Source organism: Ammospiza nelsoni, chromosome 5, assembly GCF_027579445.1.
Source record: "Ammospiza nelsoni isolate bAmmNel1 chromosome 5, bAmmNel1.pri, whole genome shotgun sequence".
Classification (NCBI taxonomy): domain Eukaryota; kingdom Metazoa; phylum Chordata; class Aves; order Passeriformes; family Passerellidae; genus Ammospiza; species Ammospiza nelsoni.
The window spans coordinates 70,474,805-70,496,156 of NC_080637.1; the positions used below are offsets into that span (position 1 = coordinate 70,474,805).

Sequence of the window (21,352 nt, forward strand, 5' to 3'; positions counted from 1 at the left end):
GCTGCTGATGGCAAGGCTGCAGCTCCTGCAGGAATTCATGCCTAGGACAAAAAGCCAGTAGCAGTGCATTCACGGATTTTGCAAGAAGCCTAGAGCTAGCACAAAAGAAAATTCCTCCCCTTAGACACGAGAAACCCCGGAATTTCCTAGCCAATGACAAACAATAAATAAACAATTTGCAGCAGAAGGTAGGAGAGGCTGGCTGGGTGGGTACTCACCGGGAATGACCTTCTTCTCACATGAGTAACTCCTCCCGACAGGTGCTCCCAGCTCTCCGCCTCTGCAGGGGCAGACACCAAATGAGAGCCCCTGCCCTGCCCTGCCCTGCCTCGCACGGCTTCTCCTTGCAGCCGCGATTTTCTCCTTCTCCAGGCTGTGAGGTAAAGCCGCAATTTAAAAGGAACGGGATCTCGGGTGCGAATCTCCTTGTGCGAGCCTTTGCCAGAGCATCTCGAGGAGGCTGAGTGATGATGGCTCTGGCTGCCAAGTCGTCACGGTTGCCACAGCAACGGAGCAGTGGTCCCCTGTGGCTGGCTAAGGGAGTGGCAGTGGGAGCACCGAATGGATGCACTGCCTCCTCCTCCTCCTTCCAGGGCTCCTCTGACCTGGGGAACCCACCCCTTTCTCTAAAAAGGCTGCTTGATGCAGGAGGTGTTTCCCTCACACCCCCCCTCCCGCCTTGGTTGCTCCACTCACAGATCTCCACAGCATCTTTAATCTTGTTTCTGTGGTGGTGGAGGAAAGCTGGCATAACCCCGAGAGAGCTGCTGGCTTCCCCTGAGAAATGCCATGGCTTGTGAAAAGAGGAGAAAAGAAACCTTGTTCTGGTGAAAATCTGAGCAGGAGCACACGCTCCCCAGTGTTTGAAGAAGTGCTGGGGCAGTGTGATATAATCTTGTCTCTGTGAGCAGGTGAATGAGCAGTTGAGAGAGCAGGAGGGGATTTCTCTGCCAAGTGTTTCTCTGCCAACAGAGCCGAGCACAAGTGTGTCTGTGAGGCCCTGTTACAGCCATGGGGAAGCTCAGGGCAGGCAGGATTCCTTTGTTCCTGTCCCCTCAACTGAAAAGTCTCGGTGCTGTCATTTCTGAGCCATAATATTGCTGTTTTCTACTTATTTTTATTATAACATCTACATAAACATTAGCAGTAATGTTAGGCAGGACAGTCCAGCACAGTGCAGATCTACAGAGTCTGGGCTGGAGTCAGAAAAGGAGCCAAGGCTGCAGAAGCAGGCGTTATTTTGCTGGACAATGAACAATTCAGCCTTGTTTTGGAAAGCAACTCCTTGGATAGTTAAATAATACCACTTGTTTATGAGACAGACTATTTATCTCATCTTCTTTATAAAATGTTGCTAACGGTCCTTTGTTGCTTTCCTGATTATTCTCTCTTAAAGCCAAGTGCTTCTTTTAAGGTGATGGGTTTCCTCTCTCAGGGCACCAGTAACAAACACAGCTCTGTGTGCACGTAGGTGGTGTGGACAAAAACAAACACACAGAAGTAAAACCCACTCATTTGCTTTCTTAACTGACTCTCCTGTCCTCACTTTCAACCCAGGTGTTTGGGCAATCTGTGACAGTGGCTCATCCCAATTTGCTAGGTAGGGACAGGCCTCCAGGGGCCAAAATCCAGATGTTGAAGATCCCATCATGACAAGGGGTTAGGTACCTTTTTGCTCCACTGTAATCTGCAGCAGCAGAGATGGGACTAGTTAAGAACAGCAGTATCTGCCAGAAGGGCTGATTATAATCTAGTTCAATTCTAGAAAGAATTGAACTCGATTATAAAAGCTGTGAGCAGGCAAAAAACCCTCACGTGTTAAAAGAAGTAAAGTAAAAATTCTAATATTTTTATTTATCTTTGCCTCTGCCCTCAGACTGAGTTTTCCAGCTTTCCTCCAACATACTGTGAGATTAAAACTTAACTTGATTTAGAAAAAAACATTTCAATTTTCTGCTATGTTTACAGGATTCTTCAATGTGGGACTTGGAGAACATCACCAAACACGGTGATGGCCATGACACCACTGGGCTTGGCAGTGCAGAATATCTCTGTGAAGTAGGAAAGTCCACCTAGGCCCAGCCTAAGGGAGTCTGGAGCCTTCTGATTACAGGTGCTGGATTTAACAGCATCACCCCAACACACAGACACCCTCCCTGCACAGTGCCTTGTTCAAAATCAGTTATTGGTACAGCCAGAATTAGGAGCACCCAGTCCCACACAGGTGTGAGGTTACTAAACATATGAAGGCATCTTATAGAAATTCAAGTTATCACAAGCATTTTATGCCTGTTTCCTCAGTAACCCTAAATGAGAATGCAGCAAGATCAGAAACTGAGCTGCACACTTGGTCTCACATAGGAAAGTGGTGCTTGGTACATATAATTAAATAAATCTGTTTTGCTGACACTCCCTCCTCCCCCACCCTTTCCCTCAGCTATTTTTATGCTTGGCTTGGTGGAAAAGACTTGGTGCCTCTGGGTGTGAAGCATGGAGACATTAAAAATGAAGCTGTCCCCTGAAGAAGACAATCCTGAGCAGGAATAATGCTGGGCTCTCAGGGGGCAGGAAAGCAGCAGAGGAATGCAGGGCAGGGGAGGTGGCTGGGCTTGGCCTGCAGCACTGAGAAGTCTTTTCCATTTGCAGCTCTCTCCTCCTGCAGTCAGAGCTGTTTGATGGCATCACGAGGGCTGCTGCAGCATTACTCAGGGAAGAGGGTATAAAAATGACAGCAGCTAATAAGCACCCATTTCTCATCAGTGGCCTCATAAGGCTAATTGCACAAACAGAACGTTTCGGAGGCCAACGAGCCGGAAATGACATTCTGTCTGCTGGATCCCAAGCAGCACAGAGAGACTGCCTCCCTGAGCCTGGACACCAGCAAAGGGAGGGCTAGCCCCAAATGTGTGTCCACAGCAGGACACAGACTTCAGAAACTGAGCTGGAGTGCTAAAAACACAGCACAGCCATTCTTCCTGGTGATCAGGAGCAGAAACATTGAATGTTCCTTTGTCCACAAATGTCCAGACCACATTCCTGGTTCTGAAGTTCCCTCACAGAAAGGAAGGCTTTGTCTGGAGCTCATGACTGAGGACAGCAGGAGGACTGAGGACTGAAAAAAACCTGAAAATAACGAACCCAAGCTTGGTGGAGCAGGGTGGAAACACACCTTGAGGCCTAAATTCAGGGGAGGCATTCATGCTTGCCAGAGGAGAGGCTGGCTGGTGGGAAGGACAGACACTGGACAGAGCTGTGTGTGGTCCCAGGGCAGGATAAAGGCGGGGAGTGAGTGTTTGTGTGTGTAGGAAGGGAGCTGCTATAGTGGGAGTGCAGTCCCTGCATGTGAATTATAGATGCCAAAGCTGGAAAAGTGCTTGTTGGCCTGTTCACTTCCCCTTCTTTTGTCTGCTGAAGATTTGAAAAGTTCAATCTTCCACTCATTGCACCTAATGCAGTATATTTGTTCTAGTATCATCAGCCACTAATTAGATCATTCTGACCAAAAAAAATACTTTACAAGATTGGTTCTTTCAAACATCCAGGTTCATTTTGCTCTTAGTGTCACTATCCAGGTTTATTTTAAACCCACATTTAAATTTTTTTCTCACCCTGATCTATAGTTAGGCTTGTTAGGAAGTGTCTGTGCTGTTTTTTCTATTTTTAAGATATGGGCCCACGTTTGATGGGTTTTTGCTTGAGATTCTCTGGTGCACTGCTGGTAAAATTAACTCACAGCCAGTTTTCAAGGCTATTGGAAAGCTATGACCACATTCAAATTTATTCTGTTCTAAATGATTTGGATAGGCCAGGCTTTTTTTCCCCCAATATTTCCACACCTGATTTTCATGGAGATCCATGCTCCTGCTTGTTTATACTCCTGCTAACTGCAGCTATGGTCATGCATGTTATTGATGGGTTACTGGAAAGCAACTCAGCAATTTTATAACTGCATTATAAATAATTCAATCAACTGTTCTTCCCCACATCTATGTCTCATTTATTAATGGACTTTCTTTCTAGGCAGTATTTTCTTCTCTCGTCCCCGTCCCAGATATATAAATATATATATATATACACACTTGGAGGAGGAATTTAATTAGTTTCACCGTCCTTGTGCCAAAACTTCCACTGACTTCAGTCAGAGATTTGCCTGAAGAATGCCTGATTATAGTCTGTAGGAGTTGGTCCTATTTTTGTACCCCAGAACAGGCTGAAGAGAGTGCACAGAGTGGGCACTGGAGTCCCATGGGGGTTTGAACCCAGAGGCATTGGAAGAAAAGCCCCAAAGTGTGGGTTTATGTGTACAAGAAAAAGAAGGTGAAGCACACAGAGGCGAGCCAGGCAAACTGATTGAGGAGATTATACATTATTAATTAATGTTAAGCTTTGTTTGTTTGTTTGGTTTGGTTTAACTTTTCAAATAACAGAAGAGTGGATTTTCTCTTTCCCCCCCTTTTTCTGTCATCAGACAGCTGTGAAAATATTTTAGCATGTGATTGTGGAAGCACAACACAGCAAAGTTCTGCATTGTGCCAAGACAAAAGTACAGGAAAACAAAAGGCAAAAGCCTGGGGTAGACCTGGCTGCCAGGATCTTCTGTCCCCAGGGGAACCAGAGGGAGGAAAAGGGAGAGAAAAAGGAGAACTGTGATAGCTTTCACTGCTGACAGTGACAGTATCCCAGGTCAGAAGGAAACACAGGCTGGAAGGAGGGTAGCAAAGGTATCAGAGCAATTAGCAGTCATAGAACCACATCTTTATCTTTCTTTGTTGTTGGCTTTATCTGCATCACCAACTGTTTGTATTGTACCTGCCCTAAGAGATTGAGTTCTCAGGTTGCAGGTAGATTGAAAACCCAGCTTACACAGTGCAGTAAATCAGTCTTTTAATTTAGGAAATCAGACCTACATGCCTGGTTTGTGGTTATACTGGCCTGGCATAAAACAGGACTTTTCCTAAAGCAGCTTGAGGGGTTCATCAGCAAGGCAGTGATCCAGGCCAGATGACTGAAAAACCATCTCTTCACAAGTTCCCTCAGGAGTTTATGCTGCACAAGTGTGGGCAGTGGGTGATAACACAAACCTAAATATGCCACAGCCAGGAATCAAGCTGACTGATTCTCTGCCAAAGAATCCTATCTTCTTACTGTAGGGGAATGAAGTAGTCCATTAAAAAATTAGCTATCACTTGCAACATTCTCAGTGGTTTGCCAGGCTCGTTTCAGTGATTCCTCTACATCAAATGACAGCACATCTTCATCTTTCACTGCCTAAGTGAAAACAATAGGTCACTGTGTAATGGGACTCCAAATCAAGACTCATTCCTGAAGCTGGTCATCATTCTGTGCCCTGAAATACAGAGCTGGGGATACTCATCTTTTTTTTTTTTTTTCCTTTTTTTTAGGCCCATGAAACTGCCAAAATTACTCAAACAAACAAGAAACACTTGGCTGTACTGCATGTAATCTCCCATCCCAGGGAATTAAACAGGTGGTTATTAAAACTGTAATAACACCCACACTGTGAGAACATTCAAACCCTAAAGGAAGAAATTCTTCCTCCATCAAAGAGAACAAAATCATTTAATGGTTTCAGGAAGTCTTCATACTCCAGCTTCCTCTAACCATTTGCATTCCACTTCCATTTAATTACCTAAATGATTAATTAACATCTATCAGCTAATGTTTTGCACAGTGCTTTAAACAAGTAAAGCACAGTGTAAATCCTTGCTAGGAGTGGTTAATTAGGCTATACTATTTATGCCACTGTTGTTCTGGGCTCTTCCTATTGCTTTCCATATTCACTTTCACAGGCTGTGGTCAGTGCTGCCTACCATGGCTGTTATTTCCTGCCCAAGTTATGGAGTCAGCAGCATCATCCTCCTGGAGCTGTTGCAGGAATATGTAGCTTTTCTGGCATTGTCACATGTACTTTTATGGGACCTGAGTCCCCAGCAAAGACCTTTCATCCTAGTATCCACTTTAATAGCATTTTTACCTCACAGCAGCTCTCCCAGGAATGCACAGAGGTGAGGATGGAGGCTCCCTTCACTCACTTCAGCTCTCCTATGACTCTGGGCATTTACAATCAGGTGTACAAGTGCAGAATTTGGGTGTCTCTGTCTTGAGAGACCAGAGACATGACCTTTAAAACCAGGATATATCCCTGCAATTGCAAGCAGTTGTCTTTGTAGTTATTGTCTCTGCAGGTCCTGTGAGATAAGCACACAAAATGCTGCATTCGTTTTGTTTTCCTTTAACAGTCAGCCATACAAATTCTGCTTTATAATTGAGCATCAAGTCAAGTTCTTTCCTTCTTACTCATAAGTAACATTCAACAAGCCAAAACAGGCCACAGGAATGCCAAAAATATAACCCTTTGGAACTCAGTAAACACTTTTGTTGATACTGCTGAAAAGGGAGCAGAATCATTTTCTCTGAGTGCACTCAGAGGTAATGAGAGCCCCTTGCTTTGAGTCACTGAACTCAACCTGAGTGCCAGCAGGACAGGCTGGGTGGTGAATCTCATGATCCTTCCCTTACGTCTCAGTTTATTTTAACTCCTTCTAGAGTCTCCAAAGGAAGACACTCTCATGCTCAGCATGAGACACTCTCCTTTGCTCTCAGCAAAGGAGAAGTCCAGAAATAAAGTTCCTGGAATGTTCTAAGCAGAAAGGCCCATGAAGAGAAGGGAAAGAACCTCATAATCCCATTTTCCTCTGTATCCTCACACTGTTTGCAGATCTGGGTTTATGGGGACTGTGAAACCCTGCTTTCTTCTAATCTTTATTGGCTTGGTCCTTAATAATTCTGGAAGTAGATTGCTAACAGCACAAGTTTTCCATCTAAGTCCCACAGAGATGTCACAACTGCCTGTGACAGCCTCCAGTGCTGAGAAATGATGGAATTTGCACTAAGTCAGCACTGGAAGAGAAAAGAGAGAACAAAATGGAGAGTAACAAATGGAGAGTGCAGAAAAGAAAGATACAGAAAACAAATCAGAAGACAAACATGGCTCAACTTCTTCATGGCTGGCATCCTGGGATTTAGAGCTAGTTGAAACACCAGAAAGGCAGCAAGCTTGTTCTGAGACCTGCATGCACATACAGATATGGAGATATTATACAGGCAGTATGGAGGGCTCAAATGAAGGGGGTAAAACCTATATGCAACTGTGTGTATGTGCATGTTCCATGGTATGCAGCACCAACAGCTCTGGGAGTAGAAAATCACAAACCAGACTTTACATTATAATACAATAGGCTTCAAAACCTTAAGATTTTGAGCTATAAATAAAAACAAAACAAAACAACAACCCAAACCCCCAAAACCAAACAAACAAACAAACCAACCCACAAAACCCAAACAAAAACCAAAACAAAAACAACGGCAGCAACAACAAAACAAACAAACTGAAACAAACAAGACCCCAAGAACTTACAAACAAACAAACAAACAAACCCCAAACAAACAAAAAAAACCCCAAACCAGGACAGTGAGCACTCTTCCTAAAATCCAGAAGTGACAGAAGAAGCTGAGGATGAGCAGAAGTGGTTGCTGAAGTTTGTCTTTATCCACCCCTTGGTGCCTGTGCTGGAGAATGCACACAAACCTGCTGGAGTGTCCTGCACCCCTTGGCAGCTTTGTGCCCAAATTACTTTAACTGACTGAAGGCTTTCTCTGAGGCATGTAAACAAAGGACAAATTTGGAACAAAGTGCCACAAAAGGCTGATGAGCTGCTTACACAGAATGTAAGGAGCAGCCTTGTGGAGAAGACTGGACAGAAAGAAGAAAAGGTCTATGAGGAGTTTGATTTATTTTTTTCCCCCCTGAATCAAGATGGAAACAGTGTATGGGTCTTGCTTCTCTTCGTGGCTCTGGGGAGAGCAGAGGGATTGGTTTCAGTGCTCATTTCCCCAGGCTCCTGCTGTTCCATGGAGATCAATGTATCATTTAATAGGGAGAGGCTTTTCAGCTCTCTGAGATTTTATCTGCTGATGGCTTCCATGATATTTATAGACATATCTATCAGCATAACAGCAGGAAGCAATTCTCCAGGGGTCAAATTGGGTGGATTTCCCCTATTTAAAGTGCATTATGGATGCAGCTTTCTGTATAGGATTAACCACTTAACTCACTGAATCCCGAACATCATCAGCTATTGTTCACAAAAACTGATGATCTCCACGGCTTAGTTGTGGGATGGTCGACTTGTTTTCAGCTTCAATTATCTTTTCAAATAATAAGGTCCTTTGTTAACCTCTGACTTGCTGAGCACTGTGTAGGCAGCCTATTAAGTACTTCTCAGTCCTCTTTTAACCCTGTGATTCAGGCAGCTCTAGAGATTTAGTGACACGATTGTCCAATTTCTGACCAGTCTGAATCTTTGATTGCCACATGAACAGCAATTTGATCATGTCAGGCTCAGGAAAATAAACCACAGTGGCTTGGAAATCGAAGCAGAACCTCCTTGCTTATTACACAAAGTGTTTAAATGCTTTCAGCCTAACTTTTGGTAATGATTTACAGAGCATGCTTCCCTGCTTAAGGCTATTTAGAGAGTCAGCTCCTTTGGGGATTTAGGATGCAGTGATTCTATCTCCTAAAATTATTCTACTAACTTTCTAGTATTGAATTTCTCCTTGTGAGCACACCTTTTGGAATGAGACAGCCTTGCAAGGGGAGCTCAGAATAGACATACTGTTCCAGCAGCTCAGAGTGCAGTGGAAATGTGAACTGCTGTGAACTGCTGCTTGATCTGACACAGAGAGATGGATGTAGAGCCCTGACATGGACAAGCGCTCTTGAATACAAATTTGAGTTATTTAAGGTTTTGTTTCCAATCACCAGAGCTATCATCAGTCACGTCTGTCCATCCACTCTCCCTTTCAAATTCACCATGACCTCCTCATGGCCTTATTTCCCTTAACCTTGCTGTGTTTACAGTGACCTCCATGCTCATGGCCTGGCTGTGCTCTGAGTGCCAGGCTGACACACCAGCACACAGCCCTCTCACTCACAAAGACAATCCATGAGTAATGTAAGGGCAGCTGCTGTCTATCCCTGAGAGCAAAAATGAAGTTCCCAGTCCCTGGCAGAATCCACCCCATTTTCCATCCTTGAAGGTCTGGTCAGAGTTCATACATGAATCCCATTTCCATTACTTTGGGATTTTATTTTGCTGGTGTACACAGCTGCAAGTGTACTCTTGATCCTTTTCTTTACCCTCATCCATTTCTTTTCATTCAGATACATTGGAACAGTCCATAAATACAACTGAAATAACAAATCAAATAAGGCTTCTGTCAGGAAGGAAAGACAATGACATTTTCCTCTCTGTTCCCTGGCTACATCTGCTGAAGGATGGTGGCAGTGGGAGACAGGAGAGCTACAGCCCAAAGTTCGCTTTTGAGAAGCCAAAAATATTATAAATACAACTTGTCCCATCCACAGTGTAGTTCCAAAATATATTAATTACAGCTTAGTTGCTTTTCTGCCATGTTTCAAGCAAGTTCTTTCAGGCTGTCTACACTGAGTCATTCTTTGGAATTAAACTTTTTGGATCTAACATTAAATGAGAAATTATTTCAGATTTGGTAATACAGACTGGGTTTTCAACTTCCTCTTTGAACAGGCATCTGGAACAAAATGTGTCTAGAAAATTTTGGCTTGCCTTTTGAGTCTGCCTGGGCTCAGGCTGCTCCCAAAGCTGAAAACCTCACTGAGAGACAAGGGCTGGATTCCTCTCAGGCTGCCCTTCCCCCAGTGCCAAGAAGTAACCACGTATGTCTAAGGCTACATAAACTAATTAGACATCTAATCCTACCTTTGTCTGCACCTGGCATTGCCAAGAAAGACGAGAAGGAACAGCAAGGGAGGTACAGAGGGCAAGGGAACATCAGCTCGTTAGGGAAATAGGGCCAGTGCACTGCTTGAGACATTAATCCTACACACAGTGCAAGCACACCTCTCATACAGGTAACACCCTGAAATAGCACACAGATCTTCCAGAGAGCAGAAATCCTCCCAGGAGAAAGGTGCTGCGCATTCATTGACTATGTTAAAAAAAACTTCACATGACCTTCATAAGAAAGCAATTAGCAGTTAATTACTGTATCGAGTTCAGGAGCACAAACAGCAAACGGGGGAGTTCTGCCCACCACAGCCAGAGGGGCACGCAGGGATGCTCTCGGTGAAACACAAGACACCAAGGTTCCACCAGCATCAGTTCCTTCCCTGGGGATTTCTCCCGAGGCTCTGGCACTGCTACCACTGCAGCTTTCCTAAAGCAACCTCACATCCCAGCTTTGTGAGCACCACGAGACCCGGCCAGGCAACAGCCAGGACCAGAAGACTGAGATGGAAAAAGTTTGTTAACTTCTGCAGAATATTCTGAAATGTCCAGTTCAAGATGCATTGCCTGCTTGTAGAGATAATTAAGGCAGATCACAGTAAATGTGCATTCAGAATGAGGGACAGACGAGCGACAAACACTGTGAAAAGAAATACTGACATGTCAGGAAGTTGGGTCAAAAATGAGAAGAACCATTTTCTCAAATACCTTGTTTGCCTTGTGGTACAAATAGTTCCAGGATTCACACTGTCAGGGCTTTCTCCCAGCCATGAGAGCACAAGGCTCGCTTTTGAAAAAAGAGGAAAGGTGGAGACTAATGGATGAGAGTTGATTTTGGCAAGCTGGGCCTTGAGAAGTGGTTTTAACTGTTAGAGGGGTTGTGACTCTGAAGTGATGAGCAAAGAGATGCTGTGCTAGGCAAACAGGGTGTAATTGACCCACAGTGATGACAGGCTGCAGTGTTTTCAGTATTTTCTCACAGATAATAACTAGCTGAAGAAAAGAAGATGCCTTAGGCCTCTAACCAAATTGGTCACCTTACAGCTATGAAATGCCCCACCCAGCACTAATTATGACTGTTATAACAGTAACAATTAAATCAAAGTAACTGCTGCTATTCTTTGACAGGAGCCTTGCCAAGACGAGTATTTTGTTTGATTATGAAGCAAAGAAAGGGATTTAACTTAAAATTGCCCTTTGTTTCGGAAAACTTTTCCTATTGTGTGAGTAAAACTCAAGTTTTGGCAAGTAGTGAACACAACCCTGTGTTCCCAGTTTCCCAATTTCCAGTGTTTACACTTCACACGGTGTTTGTGCCTCTGTGATGAAGGTTGAAACAGAGTTTGGTCTTTCTGTTTTATGTGATACCCCTCAGCTGGACTGTGGCTGCCCCATAGTTGCCTTTTCTGCCTTGTACCATCCTCACCTGCTGTTTACATAGGTTTGGATATAGCCAAAAAATCAGACATCAGTGCATTTAAACACACTGACTAGGAAATCAGCAGGTGGGCCCAATATCAGGTGAATCTCCTCTAAACAGTTCTATTTTTGAAACAAGCCCCAGGTTGGATGCTGTGCCACAACGCTGGGTGAGATAAGGAGGCATCACCACGGGCCATCTGTTCCAAGCACAGCCGGAGAGCGCTCACCTTCCCCCAGCCCTGGGCTCTGCAGATGCCTGCCAGCAGCCAGGGAAGCCCTGAATCTGGGCTAATTGAGGGCATCTGCAGCCAGCCAGCTTCACATTTAATGGGGATTTGCTGCTGATGGAAATTACAAGCGAATTACAGATTCCAGCACGTCATGGTCTCGCCAGAGTCAAACAAAAGCACGTGGTGATAAACACAGAGTGCTGCACACTGGGACCTGAGGTCTCCATGGACCTCACTGCTTTGTTAAAGCATTGCTGATAAGCTATGTAGAGCTCTACATCTTTCCTAGAGACTGTGCTTTCCTCAGTTGTGGTGATAATGCCATTTATAATTTCCAGCTCTCCTGTTTGTTTTTATAGCAGTGTAGGAGGGTTTCTTTCTCTTCAAATCAAATCATAGGGCCTCACCATTTCTAGCTCAAAGTCTCCCTAATGCTGCTAATCTCCTATTAACAGCCTACTGACACAGAAGAGACAACAGAAAAAGACTGATTGCCAGCCCTCTGGCCCTGTGACCGTGTGCTGGTCAGATCTGGATTAATAGCTGAGGCGATTTACCTCAGGAGGCCTTGCCACAGGTGCCTGGAACTCTAAACTCTCCTCCAGCTGCCTGGCAGGAGAGGGAGGAGGGGAACCACTAAATCCACAGATGATGCACACACAAACAAGGCCCTGCTGAAAATCATTTTTCTTCTCCTATACAAAATGAGGATGACTGCAGGGAAAAAAAAAATCCTTGACTTTATACAAAAGGCAACGAGGTGGGCATGGGCATTCCACCCAGGACACAAAACCTACTGTGGTACTCCTTCATACTATCTGTCACTGACAGCAAGTTCATTTAGCTTCTCTGGTGGCTAGAAATTGTTATCCAGGAGCACAGGCAAACACCCTGCTTCCCTCCTGTGCTGGTGCAGTAGGACAGATTGCCTTGCTGTGTAGCTGGGACCCTTTCAGCTTTAAGACAATTTAAGCTGCTCCCATTCAAGGAAAGATGGAAAAACAGCATCATTCCTATTTGGCAACAAGCGTCCATGTGACAGTCGGGTTCAGCAGCCCGAGCAGCCTCAGGCTCCCCTCCCGGGCTGGGCTGCACCTCCTGCGTTGGCTGTGCTGCTCCATGACCCTACATAGCAGGAGGAGGGTGCTGGCAGGGTGGGTGCAGCTGACCAGCTGCACTTGACGTCAGCCAGCAGCACAGTGTCTGCTCACAGAGCATCATCTGAGCTGCACCAGGACTCTGCCTGACTGCCAGCCAGGGACACACGGGCAGGAGCTGCTGCTGCCCAGGCCCAGGTCAGCTGAGGAGGATGCACACGTGCCCGACTATGGAGCTCGAGCATCCCTCGTCTCCGCAGAGATTATTGTGTTTCAGAATGATTTCATTTTGCTCGTTAACAAATTGCCGGTGAAATAGGTAATTGTTCCTGGCCTGAAGTTAAACAATCCTATTACTGAGTGTTATTTGCAGGTCAGAGAGCTGCAAGAGGTTTGGCCTTCGAGGCGCCACACTGTCCCCTCTAGGAAGAGGGGTGAAGTACAAAAACATTCCACCATGCCTTACAGAGAAATTAATTTAACCTATAAGCATTGGTATTACAAGGCTGCTTGTCCACCTTGGCTTCTCACACAACCACACATTGCAGCTCATACGGAGCTGCCATTCAGAGCAACTCCACCCTTCCCCTGACCTTCCCAGACTCTAAAATAACTGCATCAGTGTTGTAGCTCTCTCTTTCCATAGGTCTCCATTCATCAGGTGCATCTGCAGGGAAACAGGATCTGACTGTTCGCTGCTCGCTCCCCCACCTGAAACAACAGCCCTGTTCCAAAAGCTGCCTCCGTGACAGCAACACCTACTGCAAACACCACCAGAGCAATGCTGGGCTGCCTTCCTAAGGCACACAACACTGCTGGCTGCTCCCCGTGAAAGAAATCCTTCAAGAGCATCTTTGAGTGACACAAACTTACCTTGTTTTTGTGCTGTCTCACTCCTTTTCTGAGTCTCAGTGAGGAGCATCCAGCCAGTGAGAGTCTTTTTCAAACTTGATTCCTTATCCATATTTGGGAATTTGTGCTGGGCACTAGCTGGTACGAGGCACGTTCTTCCCACAGTGCACTTTGGGACTTGTAGTTCCCAAAAAGGAATGTTGTTTTCCAAATTGCAAGAGCCGAACAACAGGAACAGAAATCTGAAACGCCTTTACCTCTGCCTTTGCTCGCTGCTGGGCCCTTTCACATGTTTTCTGTGCAGTGGTTTCATCTCAATCCTCCAGGAACCTCTTCCACAGTTAGGGGCGGTGTGCCAACCCCTTGGATGCACCACTGTGTAAAAGCTGCTGCTGCAGAGTGCTCCTGCTGCAGCCCAGAGGGGCAGGTACATGGTCCTGCCTCCTGGAAACAGCTGCCTAGAAAAAGAGAGCTTTTAATCGTATTCGCCACACTGAGATGGTATAGAAAATCCCCTTTGTAAGATATGTTTCACTCTTTAGCATGTTTTGTATTTGCCCATTTGATTTTTTAATTACATAATCATAGTAGGGGGACAGATAAATGTGTCAGTCGTTCAAAAAGGTTACAGGATAAATCAATCCTGTCTCTCCTGTAGAGATCCATTTTTGAAGAGCGTTCGCGCTGACTGCGGTAATTACCTTGTAACCAAGACACCCTGTTGTTTTTAAATAACAACCCAAGGAGAATGCGAACCGCTGCCTGCCGGGTGCTGCTGGGGACGCTGTCATTACACCCGAGCTGCATTAACAGCGTGATGTGCTCCGAACTGCGGACACGGGGAGCCGGGGGAGACGTGCCGGGAGGAAGAGGCGGCCGGGAGCGGAGAGCATCCATCACCGGCCCGCTCTCCCGTTAGCATCGCCTCTGGCCGGGGCGAGGGGAGCTGGGACCCTCTGGGGGCTGGGACACTGTTGGGGCTGGGACACTGTCGGGGCTGGTACACTGTCGGGGCTGGTACACTCTTGGGGCTGGGACACTGTTGGGGCTGGGACACCCTCGGGGCTGGGACACTCTGGGGGTTGGGACACCCTCGGGACTGGGACACTCTCGGGGCTGGGACACTGTCGGGGCTGGGCTGACGCCCGGCGGCCGCGGGCAGAACAGCCGAGACGGGCTGTTCCTTCCTCCCTTTGCCTGGGCAGCCACACGAGGGAGGAGATGAAGGGAGCGCGTTTTGGCAGGGATGGGCACCGACCCCGGTCCCGGAGCTGCGGCCGCAGCCGCTCGGAGCGCCCCCGGAGTGCCCGCTTGCCACCGCTGATCCCCCCAGAGTGACAGTGACAGCAAGGGAAGGGACCACAGTGGGTCATCCTGTGCCACCTCCCTGCTCAGTCAGGGGCATTGCAGAGCACACGGCACGGGAATGCATCCCGGCGATTCTGGAATATCTCCATAAAGGGAGACTCCACACCTTCTCTGGGCAATCTGTTCCAGTGCACGGTCACCGCACACTAAAGAAGTTCTTCCCCCCTGTCCAGCAGAATTTCTTGTGCATCAGTTTCTGCCCATTGCCATTGTGCAATTGCTCGGTACCACAGAGCAGAGCCTGCCTTTATCTTCTTAGCACCGCCCTTTAGGTATTTATACACATTAAAGAGGTCCCTCCTCAGTCCTCTCTTCCCAAGGCTGCACAGACCCAGCTCCCTCAGCCTTTCCTCGTAAGGGATGCTCCAGCCCCGCAGCCATCCCCGTTGCCCCCCGACCCCGGTCGATGCCCTCCTGCAGCCGTGACTACACGTCCCGGCGGCCCGCGGGGCCGGGATGCTCTCCGGGACGGCCCTTCCGCTGCCGGGCGCCTCCATCCCGGCTTTCCGGTGCCTGCCCGAGCCGAGCGGAGCCGGGCCCCGGCGGGGGCGGTGGCGGCGCTGGAGCCGGAGCCGGAGCCGGAGCCGGGCCCGTGCGGGGCCGGGGAGAGCCCTCCCGCCGGTGCCATGAGGGCCGAGCCGCCCGCCTGGGCCCCGGGGCCGGCGCAGGCGGCCGCGCTGCTGGAGGAGGCGGCGGATCTGCTGGTGCTGCACCGCGACTTCGCCGCCGCCGTGGAGCGCTGCGAGGCGGGCTGCGACAGCCTGGGCCCCGGCCCCGGCCCCGGCCCCGGCCACGAGAGGTGCGGGCGTGAGGGGTTGACGGGGTGGTGCTGGGACGCTGCTCGGTGCCGCATCAGCGCCGGGCTGGCTCCCAACTTCAGGCCATGCCTGCACTGCTTTGGGGTTTCTTTTAGCCCTGTCGATATTAAAATGTTTAATCTGTGCGTTTTTGAGGGAAATGCGGTGTGCCCAGGAGCCTTCCCTTCGTTCTCTCAGAGATGCAGTCACAGTCCATATCCTCGGAGGTCAAATTGGCCTTTTTGAAGGGGACACATAGAGGGGAAGAAGAGAACTGTGTTCACTGAAGGTCACTGGAGAGGATGCAAGGGGAAATGTGGCTGTAAGAAGCACTTATTTGGGTGTCTGTTCCTCACCAGTTTTGCAGAAGTGAAATGCTCCCTTTGTGTTGTGGGGATCCAGGCGCTGGCCGAGATGAACCGGTGGAGAGAAGTTCTGTCTTGGGTCCTGCAGTACTACCATGTCCCTGAGCATCTGCCTCCAAAAGTTCTGGAGCTGTGGTGAGTTTCTGTCTGTTGCTGTCAGATATACAGCATATGTCTTATGGGGTCTTGTGTTAGGTATAACTGCAGGCCAGGCTTGGGTATTGCGTGATATTTCACTTTGTGTGGTGTGAGAGAGATCTGGCACAGGCCTGTTGTGTGTGTGCTGGAGCATGCCTGCAATATTGCTTCATGGTGATCAAGGTTAAAATGGGTGATCTCGAGACAGTAACATCAATAGCTGCACCTGTCGGCTGCCTCAGAATCCTTTTTGTGCTTTGATGTAGACCCTGATTGATACCTCATGGGTAATATCTGTCAGTGATGTCAGCTTCCACAGAGACTCGGGGATTTCTCATACTTCTCCCTTGCATCCCAGCATCCTGCTGTACAGCAAGGTGAGAGAGCCGCAGGTGATGCTGGAGGTCGGCAGCAGCTGGCTGGGATCCCAGGCCAACCGGAGCCTGCCCGAGTTCGGCTCGCTGCTGGAGCTGTACCTGGCGCAGGTGCTGCTGCCGCTGGGGCGCTTCGGGGCCGCGGAGGAGCTGGTGCGGGGCTGCCCCGCCTTGGACAGCGAGCGGCGCCTGCAGCTCCTCGGCACCATCGGCGACAGCCGCGGCCGCTGGAGGCAGGAGGAGGAGACGCGCCCGGGGGCTGAGGAGCAGCAGGACCCAGCCGCAGAAACGCTTCTGGGTGGGCTTTCCCTCTGTTGTTCGTGCCCCTTTGTTACAGTTTCAGTTTCGCTTCAGTTTCATTTCAGTTTCATTTCATTTCAGTTTCATTTCAAACTGGTGAAGTATTGACTGCGCATTAAGAATATTGCCATGATAAGCAGGCTATGAGGAATTCCCGTTGTGTATCACAGCAGGAAATAGAAGATTTAGTGATATCTTTGCTGAGAATTGAAAAGCATATTTAGTCTCTGCCAACATCTGGAAATGACAATTAATGCCCAGGATCAAAAGTTTTGGGTTTGGGTTGTTTTATTTTAAAGTAAAAAGAGGAAAACTAAGACTACCTGGCAATCCTTTAAGGGTATGTTTTGTTGGCTCTGTGTACAGTTTGCTTCATTTCCATTTAGAGTTGAGTCCAAGTAGAACAATCCCTGCCTAGCATTTAAAGTACTGCTTCTTCTCCAGAGCTGTAAATCATTGGATGTTTTCTCCCTGGCACAACTGTGGTATAAGATCATGTTGTAGTAAACTAGGGGCCTAAAAAAAAAGTATAATGAAGTGTATTACAAAATTGTACTGTTTCTCTGTTGTTTAAAAAACCAAACCAAATCCAACTCTCATGCAGTCAGACTGCCACTACCTTAGCTTCTTATTGGCTATATCTGTGTGATTACTTTTTAAACTTTACTTTGCCCTAACAGCCTTTCTGTTCCTGTTTTCCAGGAGTGCTGTCCCAAAAGCTCCTGACCATGCTGACGTTGCTACGTAGAACACTGAGGTCCATGTCAAACCACTTCTATTTACTTCCTTACAAGAAGATGCTCTTGGCCACTTTTTTGCTGTACCTGGTGGTGGTGAGATTAGACCCAGGTATGGGATTAAGATTTCCAAATTTTAAAATTCCATTGTGGTTATGGAGAAGAAATGAGTTGTTTTTAATAAATCTGGTGTAAATATCTCAGGGAGACAAAAATGGGTGACTAGGATCTTAATGTGTTGAAGCTGAAGTGCATGTAGAAAGATGAAGCTCCACAAATGCCAGTTTTCTGCAAACTCTTTCCAGCAGCCAAGGTACAGACTGTGAGAGACAGGCAGAGCTGTCCTAGACTCAGCCTTTTCCTCATCAAAGGAGGGAAGAGAAATTGGTTTTTATTAATTCTAGCTGGGGGTAGTTCTTTCTTAGTATGTTTAGTGTATGTTAGTTTTACCTAGCTAGTTTTACCAATTAGTTTTACCTTTTTGTTCTGTTTGCAGCTTCTCCCACGTCCCTGCCATTCATTTACAAACTGGTCCAGCTCTTCCGACAGGCTTGGGCAGCTGTGCTTTCTCCAGTCCACAGGCCTCCAATTGGAGACTGAGTGTCTGCCTCCACTCAAAGTGTCACCTTGTCTTGGCCATGTTACCAGGCTCTGTAACATGTTCAAATCTGAGCTGTGGACTCCTGGACTTTCTTCAGACAGGGAATGGTGGTGGATGAATTTCGAAGCCACAGCAAAAATTCCTGACATTTTGCTTGGTCCTGTCCAGCACTAGGGTACAGCCACTCCTTCCATACCTACAACTGAATAAGAATCTAAGAATATTCCTTTTCAAACACTTTGCTTTGGATGTGTCTCTTGAGTGAGGGTTGTGTAGCCAGTTATGAGCTGTGGAAGAAGTTCTCATCCTTGCAAATGCTGAGCAGTTCTCTGAACATGTGCAATTCCTGGAGGACCAGTGATTAGGGGAATATTCTGTTTTCCCTGAAGACATCTGAAAAGCCCAGTTCCTGCAGCATGGGATTGAGGACAAGCACATGGAAGAAAAATACAGGAGAAATTCAAGCCTATTGCATTTTGAAAGCCATGGTTTCTCTTGTGACTGATGCCTCTTTGGACAGGCGTACTGGATTTTAATCATATTTAAGCCAGAAAGATGAGGGGGTGGGCCACAGAGACTGTTGTGTTGTATCTACTCTTCTTAAATTACTCTTCTTGCAAATTACAGCACTCAGTGCTTGCCTGATGCATAGTAATTCCCAGAAGCACTTGGTGGTGGTGGTAAGGAAATAGACTTTATTTTTTTAAATTATATTCTATGTTATTGTCTAGTTGAACAACTGAAGTTGTTGCTTTGTTTTGCTCTTTCCCTACCTCTGGCTTTGTTTATGTAGATGTCAAAAAGTCTCTCTGTCTATCTGGAATTGCTCCCCAGGTCCCCAGTACCCAAAGCCCTGGGCTAGATGGGAGTCATGTAGCAATGCTCTGTCATTCAGAACAAAAGAGGATTTTTTAATAGAAAAAGATACTTCTCTGACATCACAAAACTTTCCCCAGATCAGTGGCAGGAAAATTGTACACCTGCAGGTCTGTCACCAGACCAGCTCCATTTCTGACCACTTGGAGCAGAAATTGGAGGTTTGGGGTGATAAATTAATTTCTCCTCCATCCATTCATCCATCATCAATTGACAAAGGTAAATTCCAAGGAGGGAGCACTGATCTAACAAAATAATGCTTTTAAACTGTTTTGTGCTGGAGGGGACAAGTTAAAAGTGAGAAGCCAGGGACAAATTTGCCTCTATCATGCCAGCACCTGTGCCAAAGGGGTGTAAACTCCCTGATGCCAGCCCAAGCTACAAAATGTCGTCAGAGCAGCCTTTTGGTGGGAGCACCCCAAAGCCAGTGCAGATCCCAGTGTGGTGTCTTGCAGCAGTAGTGCAATAACTGTAGCAATAACCATTCTCCAAGGTGGTGGCTGTTGCTGTTTTCTTCACACAGGGGGTGTTGGCACCCTCAGACTGTTGCTTTGCTCCCTGCTGGGGCACTTTGCAAACAGTCTCATATTCACTACTAAAAGTACTTGTTTGCTTCATCTTAAATTATCCCAAAAAGAGCTACACCCCAGCATTATCGTCAGACAAACTCAGGTTATTTGTGAGTGTAATAATGACCTTACCTAGTTGTCTCAAGAGATTTTAAAACCCAAACCAATCCCATATGCCTCCCCAAAGTTTCGTCTCTGCCAGGACTCTACACCAGGTCAAGTAGCCTATAGCTTTTCCATATAAAAAAGTAATTTCTTATATACTCTGCACACCCACGGAAGAGCAGCTTTTGATATTGCTAAATGTTTTCTTTAATCCAGCTGTAAGTGTAGTTACAACACTGAAGCCAACACCTGATGTGAAATCAGATAGAATGAAACACAGATGCTCTGTCTGGAGCTGAGCTCTTCCAAGCAATGACCAGGATCAGTCCTCTGCCCCCCTGCTTTGCAAGGCCTCAGGTTGAGTCCTTTGTAAGCCAGTTAATGAGATGGCAAACTTCACTCTGAAGTCAGGCCAAATTCTGATCAAAGTGACTGTTAGGTAGTGCACAGTTTTTGCTGTAGTCTTCTGGCATCATTTTTAGGTGGATGGCAGAGATGCTGTTCTGGAGGTTGGTTTGGACCAGTGGTTTCAACAGACCATACATAGCTTTTAGAATGCTGTTAAATGTCATTTACCAGGACTTCTAACATTAAACTTTATTTTATGTTGGTAACCTTTACTTTATTGGAGTACTACTGATTTAGAATGTATATTGTTTTTAATTCATCATGAGAGAGCAAGAAGGCAGAAATAAGCTATCAGGGTTTTTTTGCAATTAATACTAAAACTGCAGTATGTAATTTTTATAATAAAGTGACTACTGATTTACCTCTGTAGAGTTGCTTGTTTGTGCTGTGATTTGAGTATGTGAAAAAAAAGGGTTTATTGTATTGATACACTACAAAGTATATCAAAGTTTTCAATAATTGTTTCATATTGTTTCATAGTTTCAGCATGTTTGAATTGAGTAGAAAATGTCTTCAGTGTGAGATCTAATCCACTGATGATGTTGGCAGAGTGTAAGTCTGCATTTTGGCATGGCCAAGAGCAATACTACCAAGAATAAAGTACCTGGTATTCATCATTATTAGATGAATGTATCTTTATATTAGAACTAACTACAGTTCTGACCTTGCTGTATTAGGAGAGAAAACCTTAAAAATAAAAAGTAAAAATGCGTAACACAGTTCTCTTCAGGGATAATGCCTGAAAACCAGTATTTTATCAATGTAGCAGTGTTATACAGGTACTTAATTACTAGACTTGGGAAGTTCAGAAATCCTGAAATGAAATGCTCCTGGTTCTTCCAGCAGGTGGCAACAAACTAACAGAAAACAATTAGACAGGAACACAGGAAACTGTTAAAATCTTCATTCACTTACGGAGGAAGGTATTAAAATGAGTGGGAAATCAAAGACACATCCAAAATTAAAAGGAAAAGAGATTTTTGTGTGATCACCTAAGAGCTAAGAGTGCACTGTTTTGTAAAATGGCATAATAATGTTCTAGAATAATCCATGATTCTGACACTGCTGGTAAATCATTCAGGTAATGAGCCTGTAAGGAGGGAGCGATGTACATCCAGTAGAGGAGGAAAAGCATTCAACTGTCCTTCATTGGCCTCTTGATGTATTTCAATCTCCAGCATGTTTGCCCAGCATATTGAGTTGGGGGAAGAAGGAGAAATCAAACATCATATTCAGAGTGATGGAGCCCTGCAGTCCTGGCT

At 46.3% G+C, this 21,352-nt stretch overlaps 1 protein-coding gene across 1 annotated transcript; it reads left to right on the plus strand.

The window, feature by feature from the left end:
• Nucleotides 1-15,385: 15,385 nt before the first annotated feature.
• PEX26 (peroxisomal biogenesis factor 26) lies at nt 15,386-20,459 on the plus strand. Its single transcript, XM_059473092.1, has 5 exons — nt 15,386-15,619; nt 15,977-16,117; nt 16,479-16,792; nt 17,497-17,643; nt 18,028-20,459. Exons 1-5 carry the CDS (start codon nt 15,447-15,449, stop codon nt 18,129-18,131), a joined length of 879 nt encoding a protein of 292 aa, XP_059329075.1. The 5' UTR covers nt 15,386-15,446; the 3' UTR covers nt 18,132-20,459.
• Nucleotides 20,460-21,352: the final 893 nt, after the last annotated feature.

Coding starts and splice junctions, on each gene's coding strand:
- PEX26 (XM_059473092.1), top strand. CDS start 15,447: ATGAGGGCCGAGCCGCCCGCCTGGGCCCCGGGGCCGGCGCAGGCGGCC. Junction 16,793..17,496: donor AGCCGCAGAAACGCTTCTGG/GTGGGCTTTCCC, acceptor CCTGTTTTCCAG/GAGTGCTGTCCCAAAAGCTC. Junction 17,644..18,027: donor GGTGGTGAGATTAGACCCAG/GTATGGGATTAA, acceptor TTCTGTTTGCAG/CTTCTCCCACGTCCCTGCCA.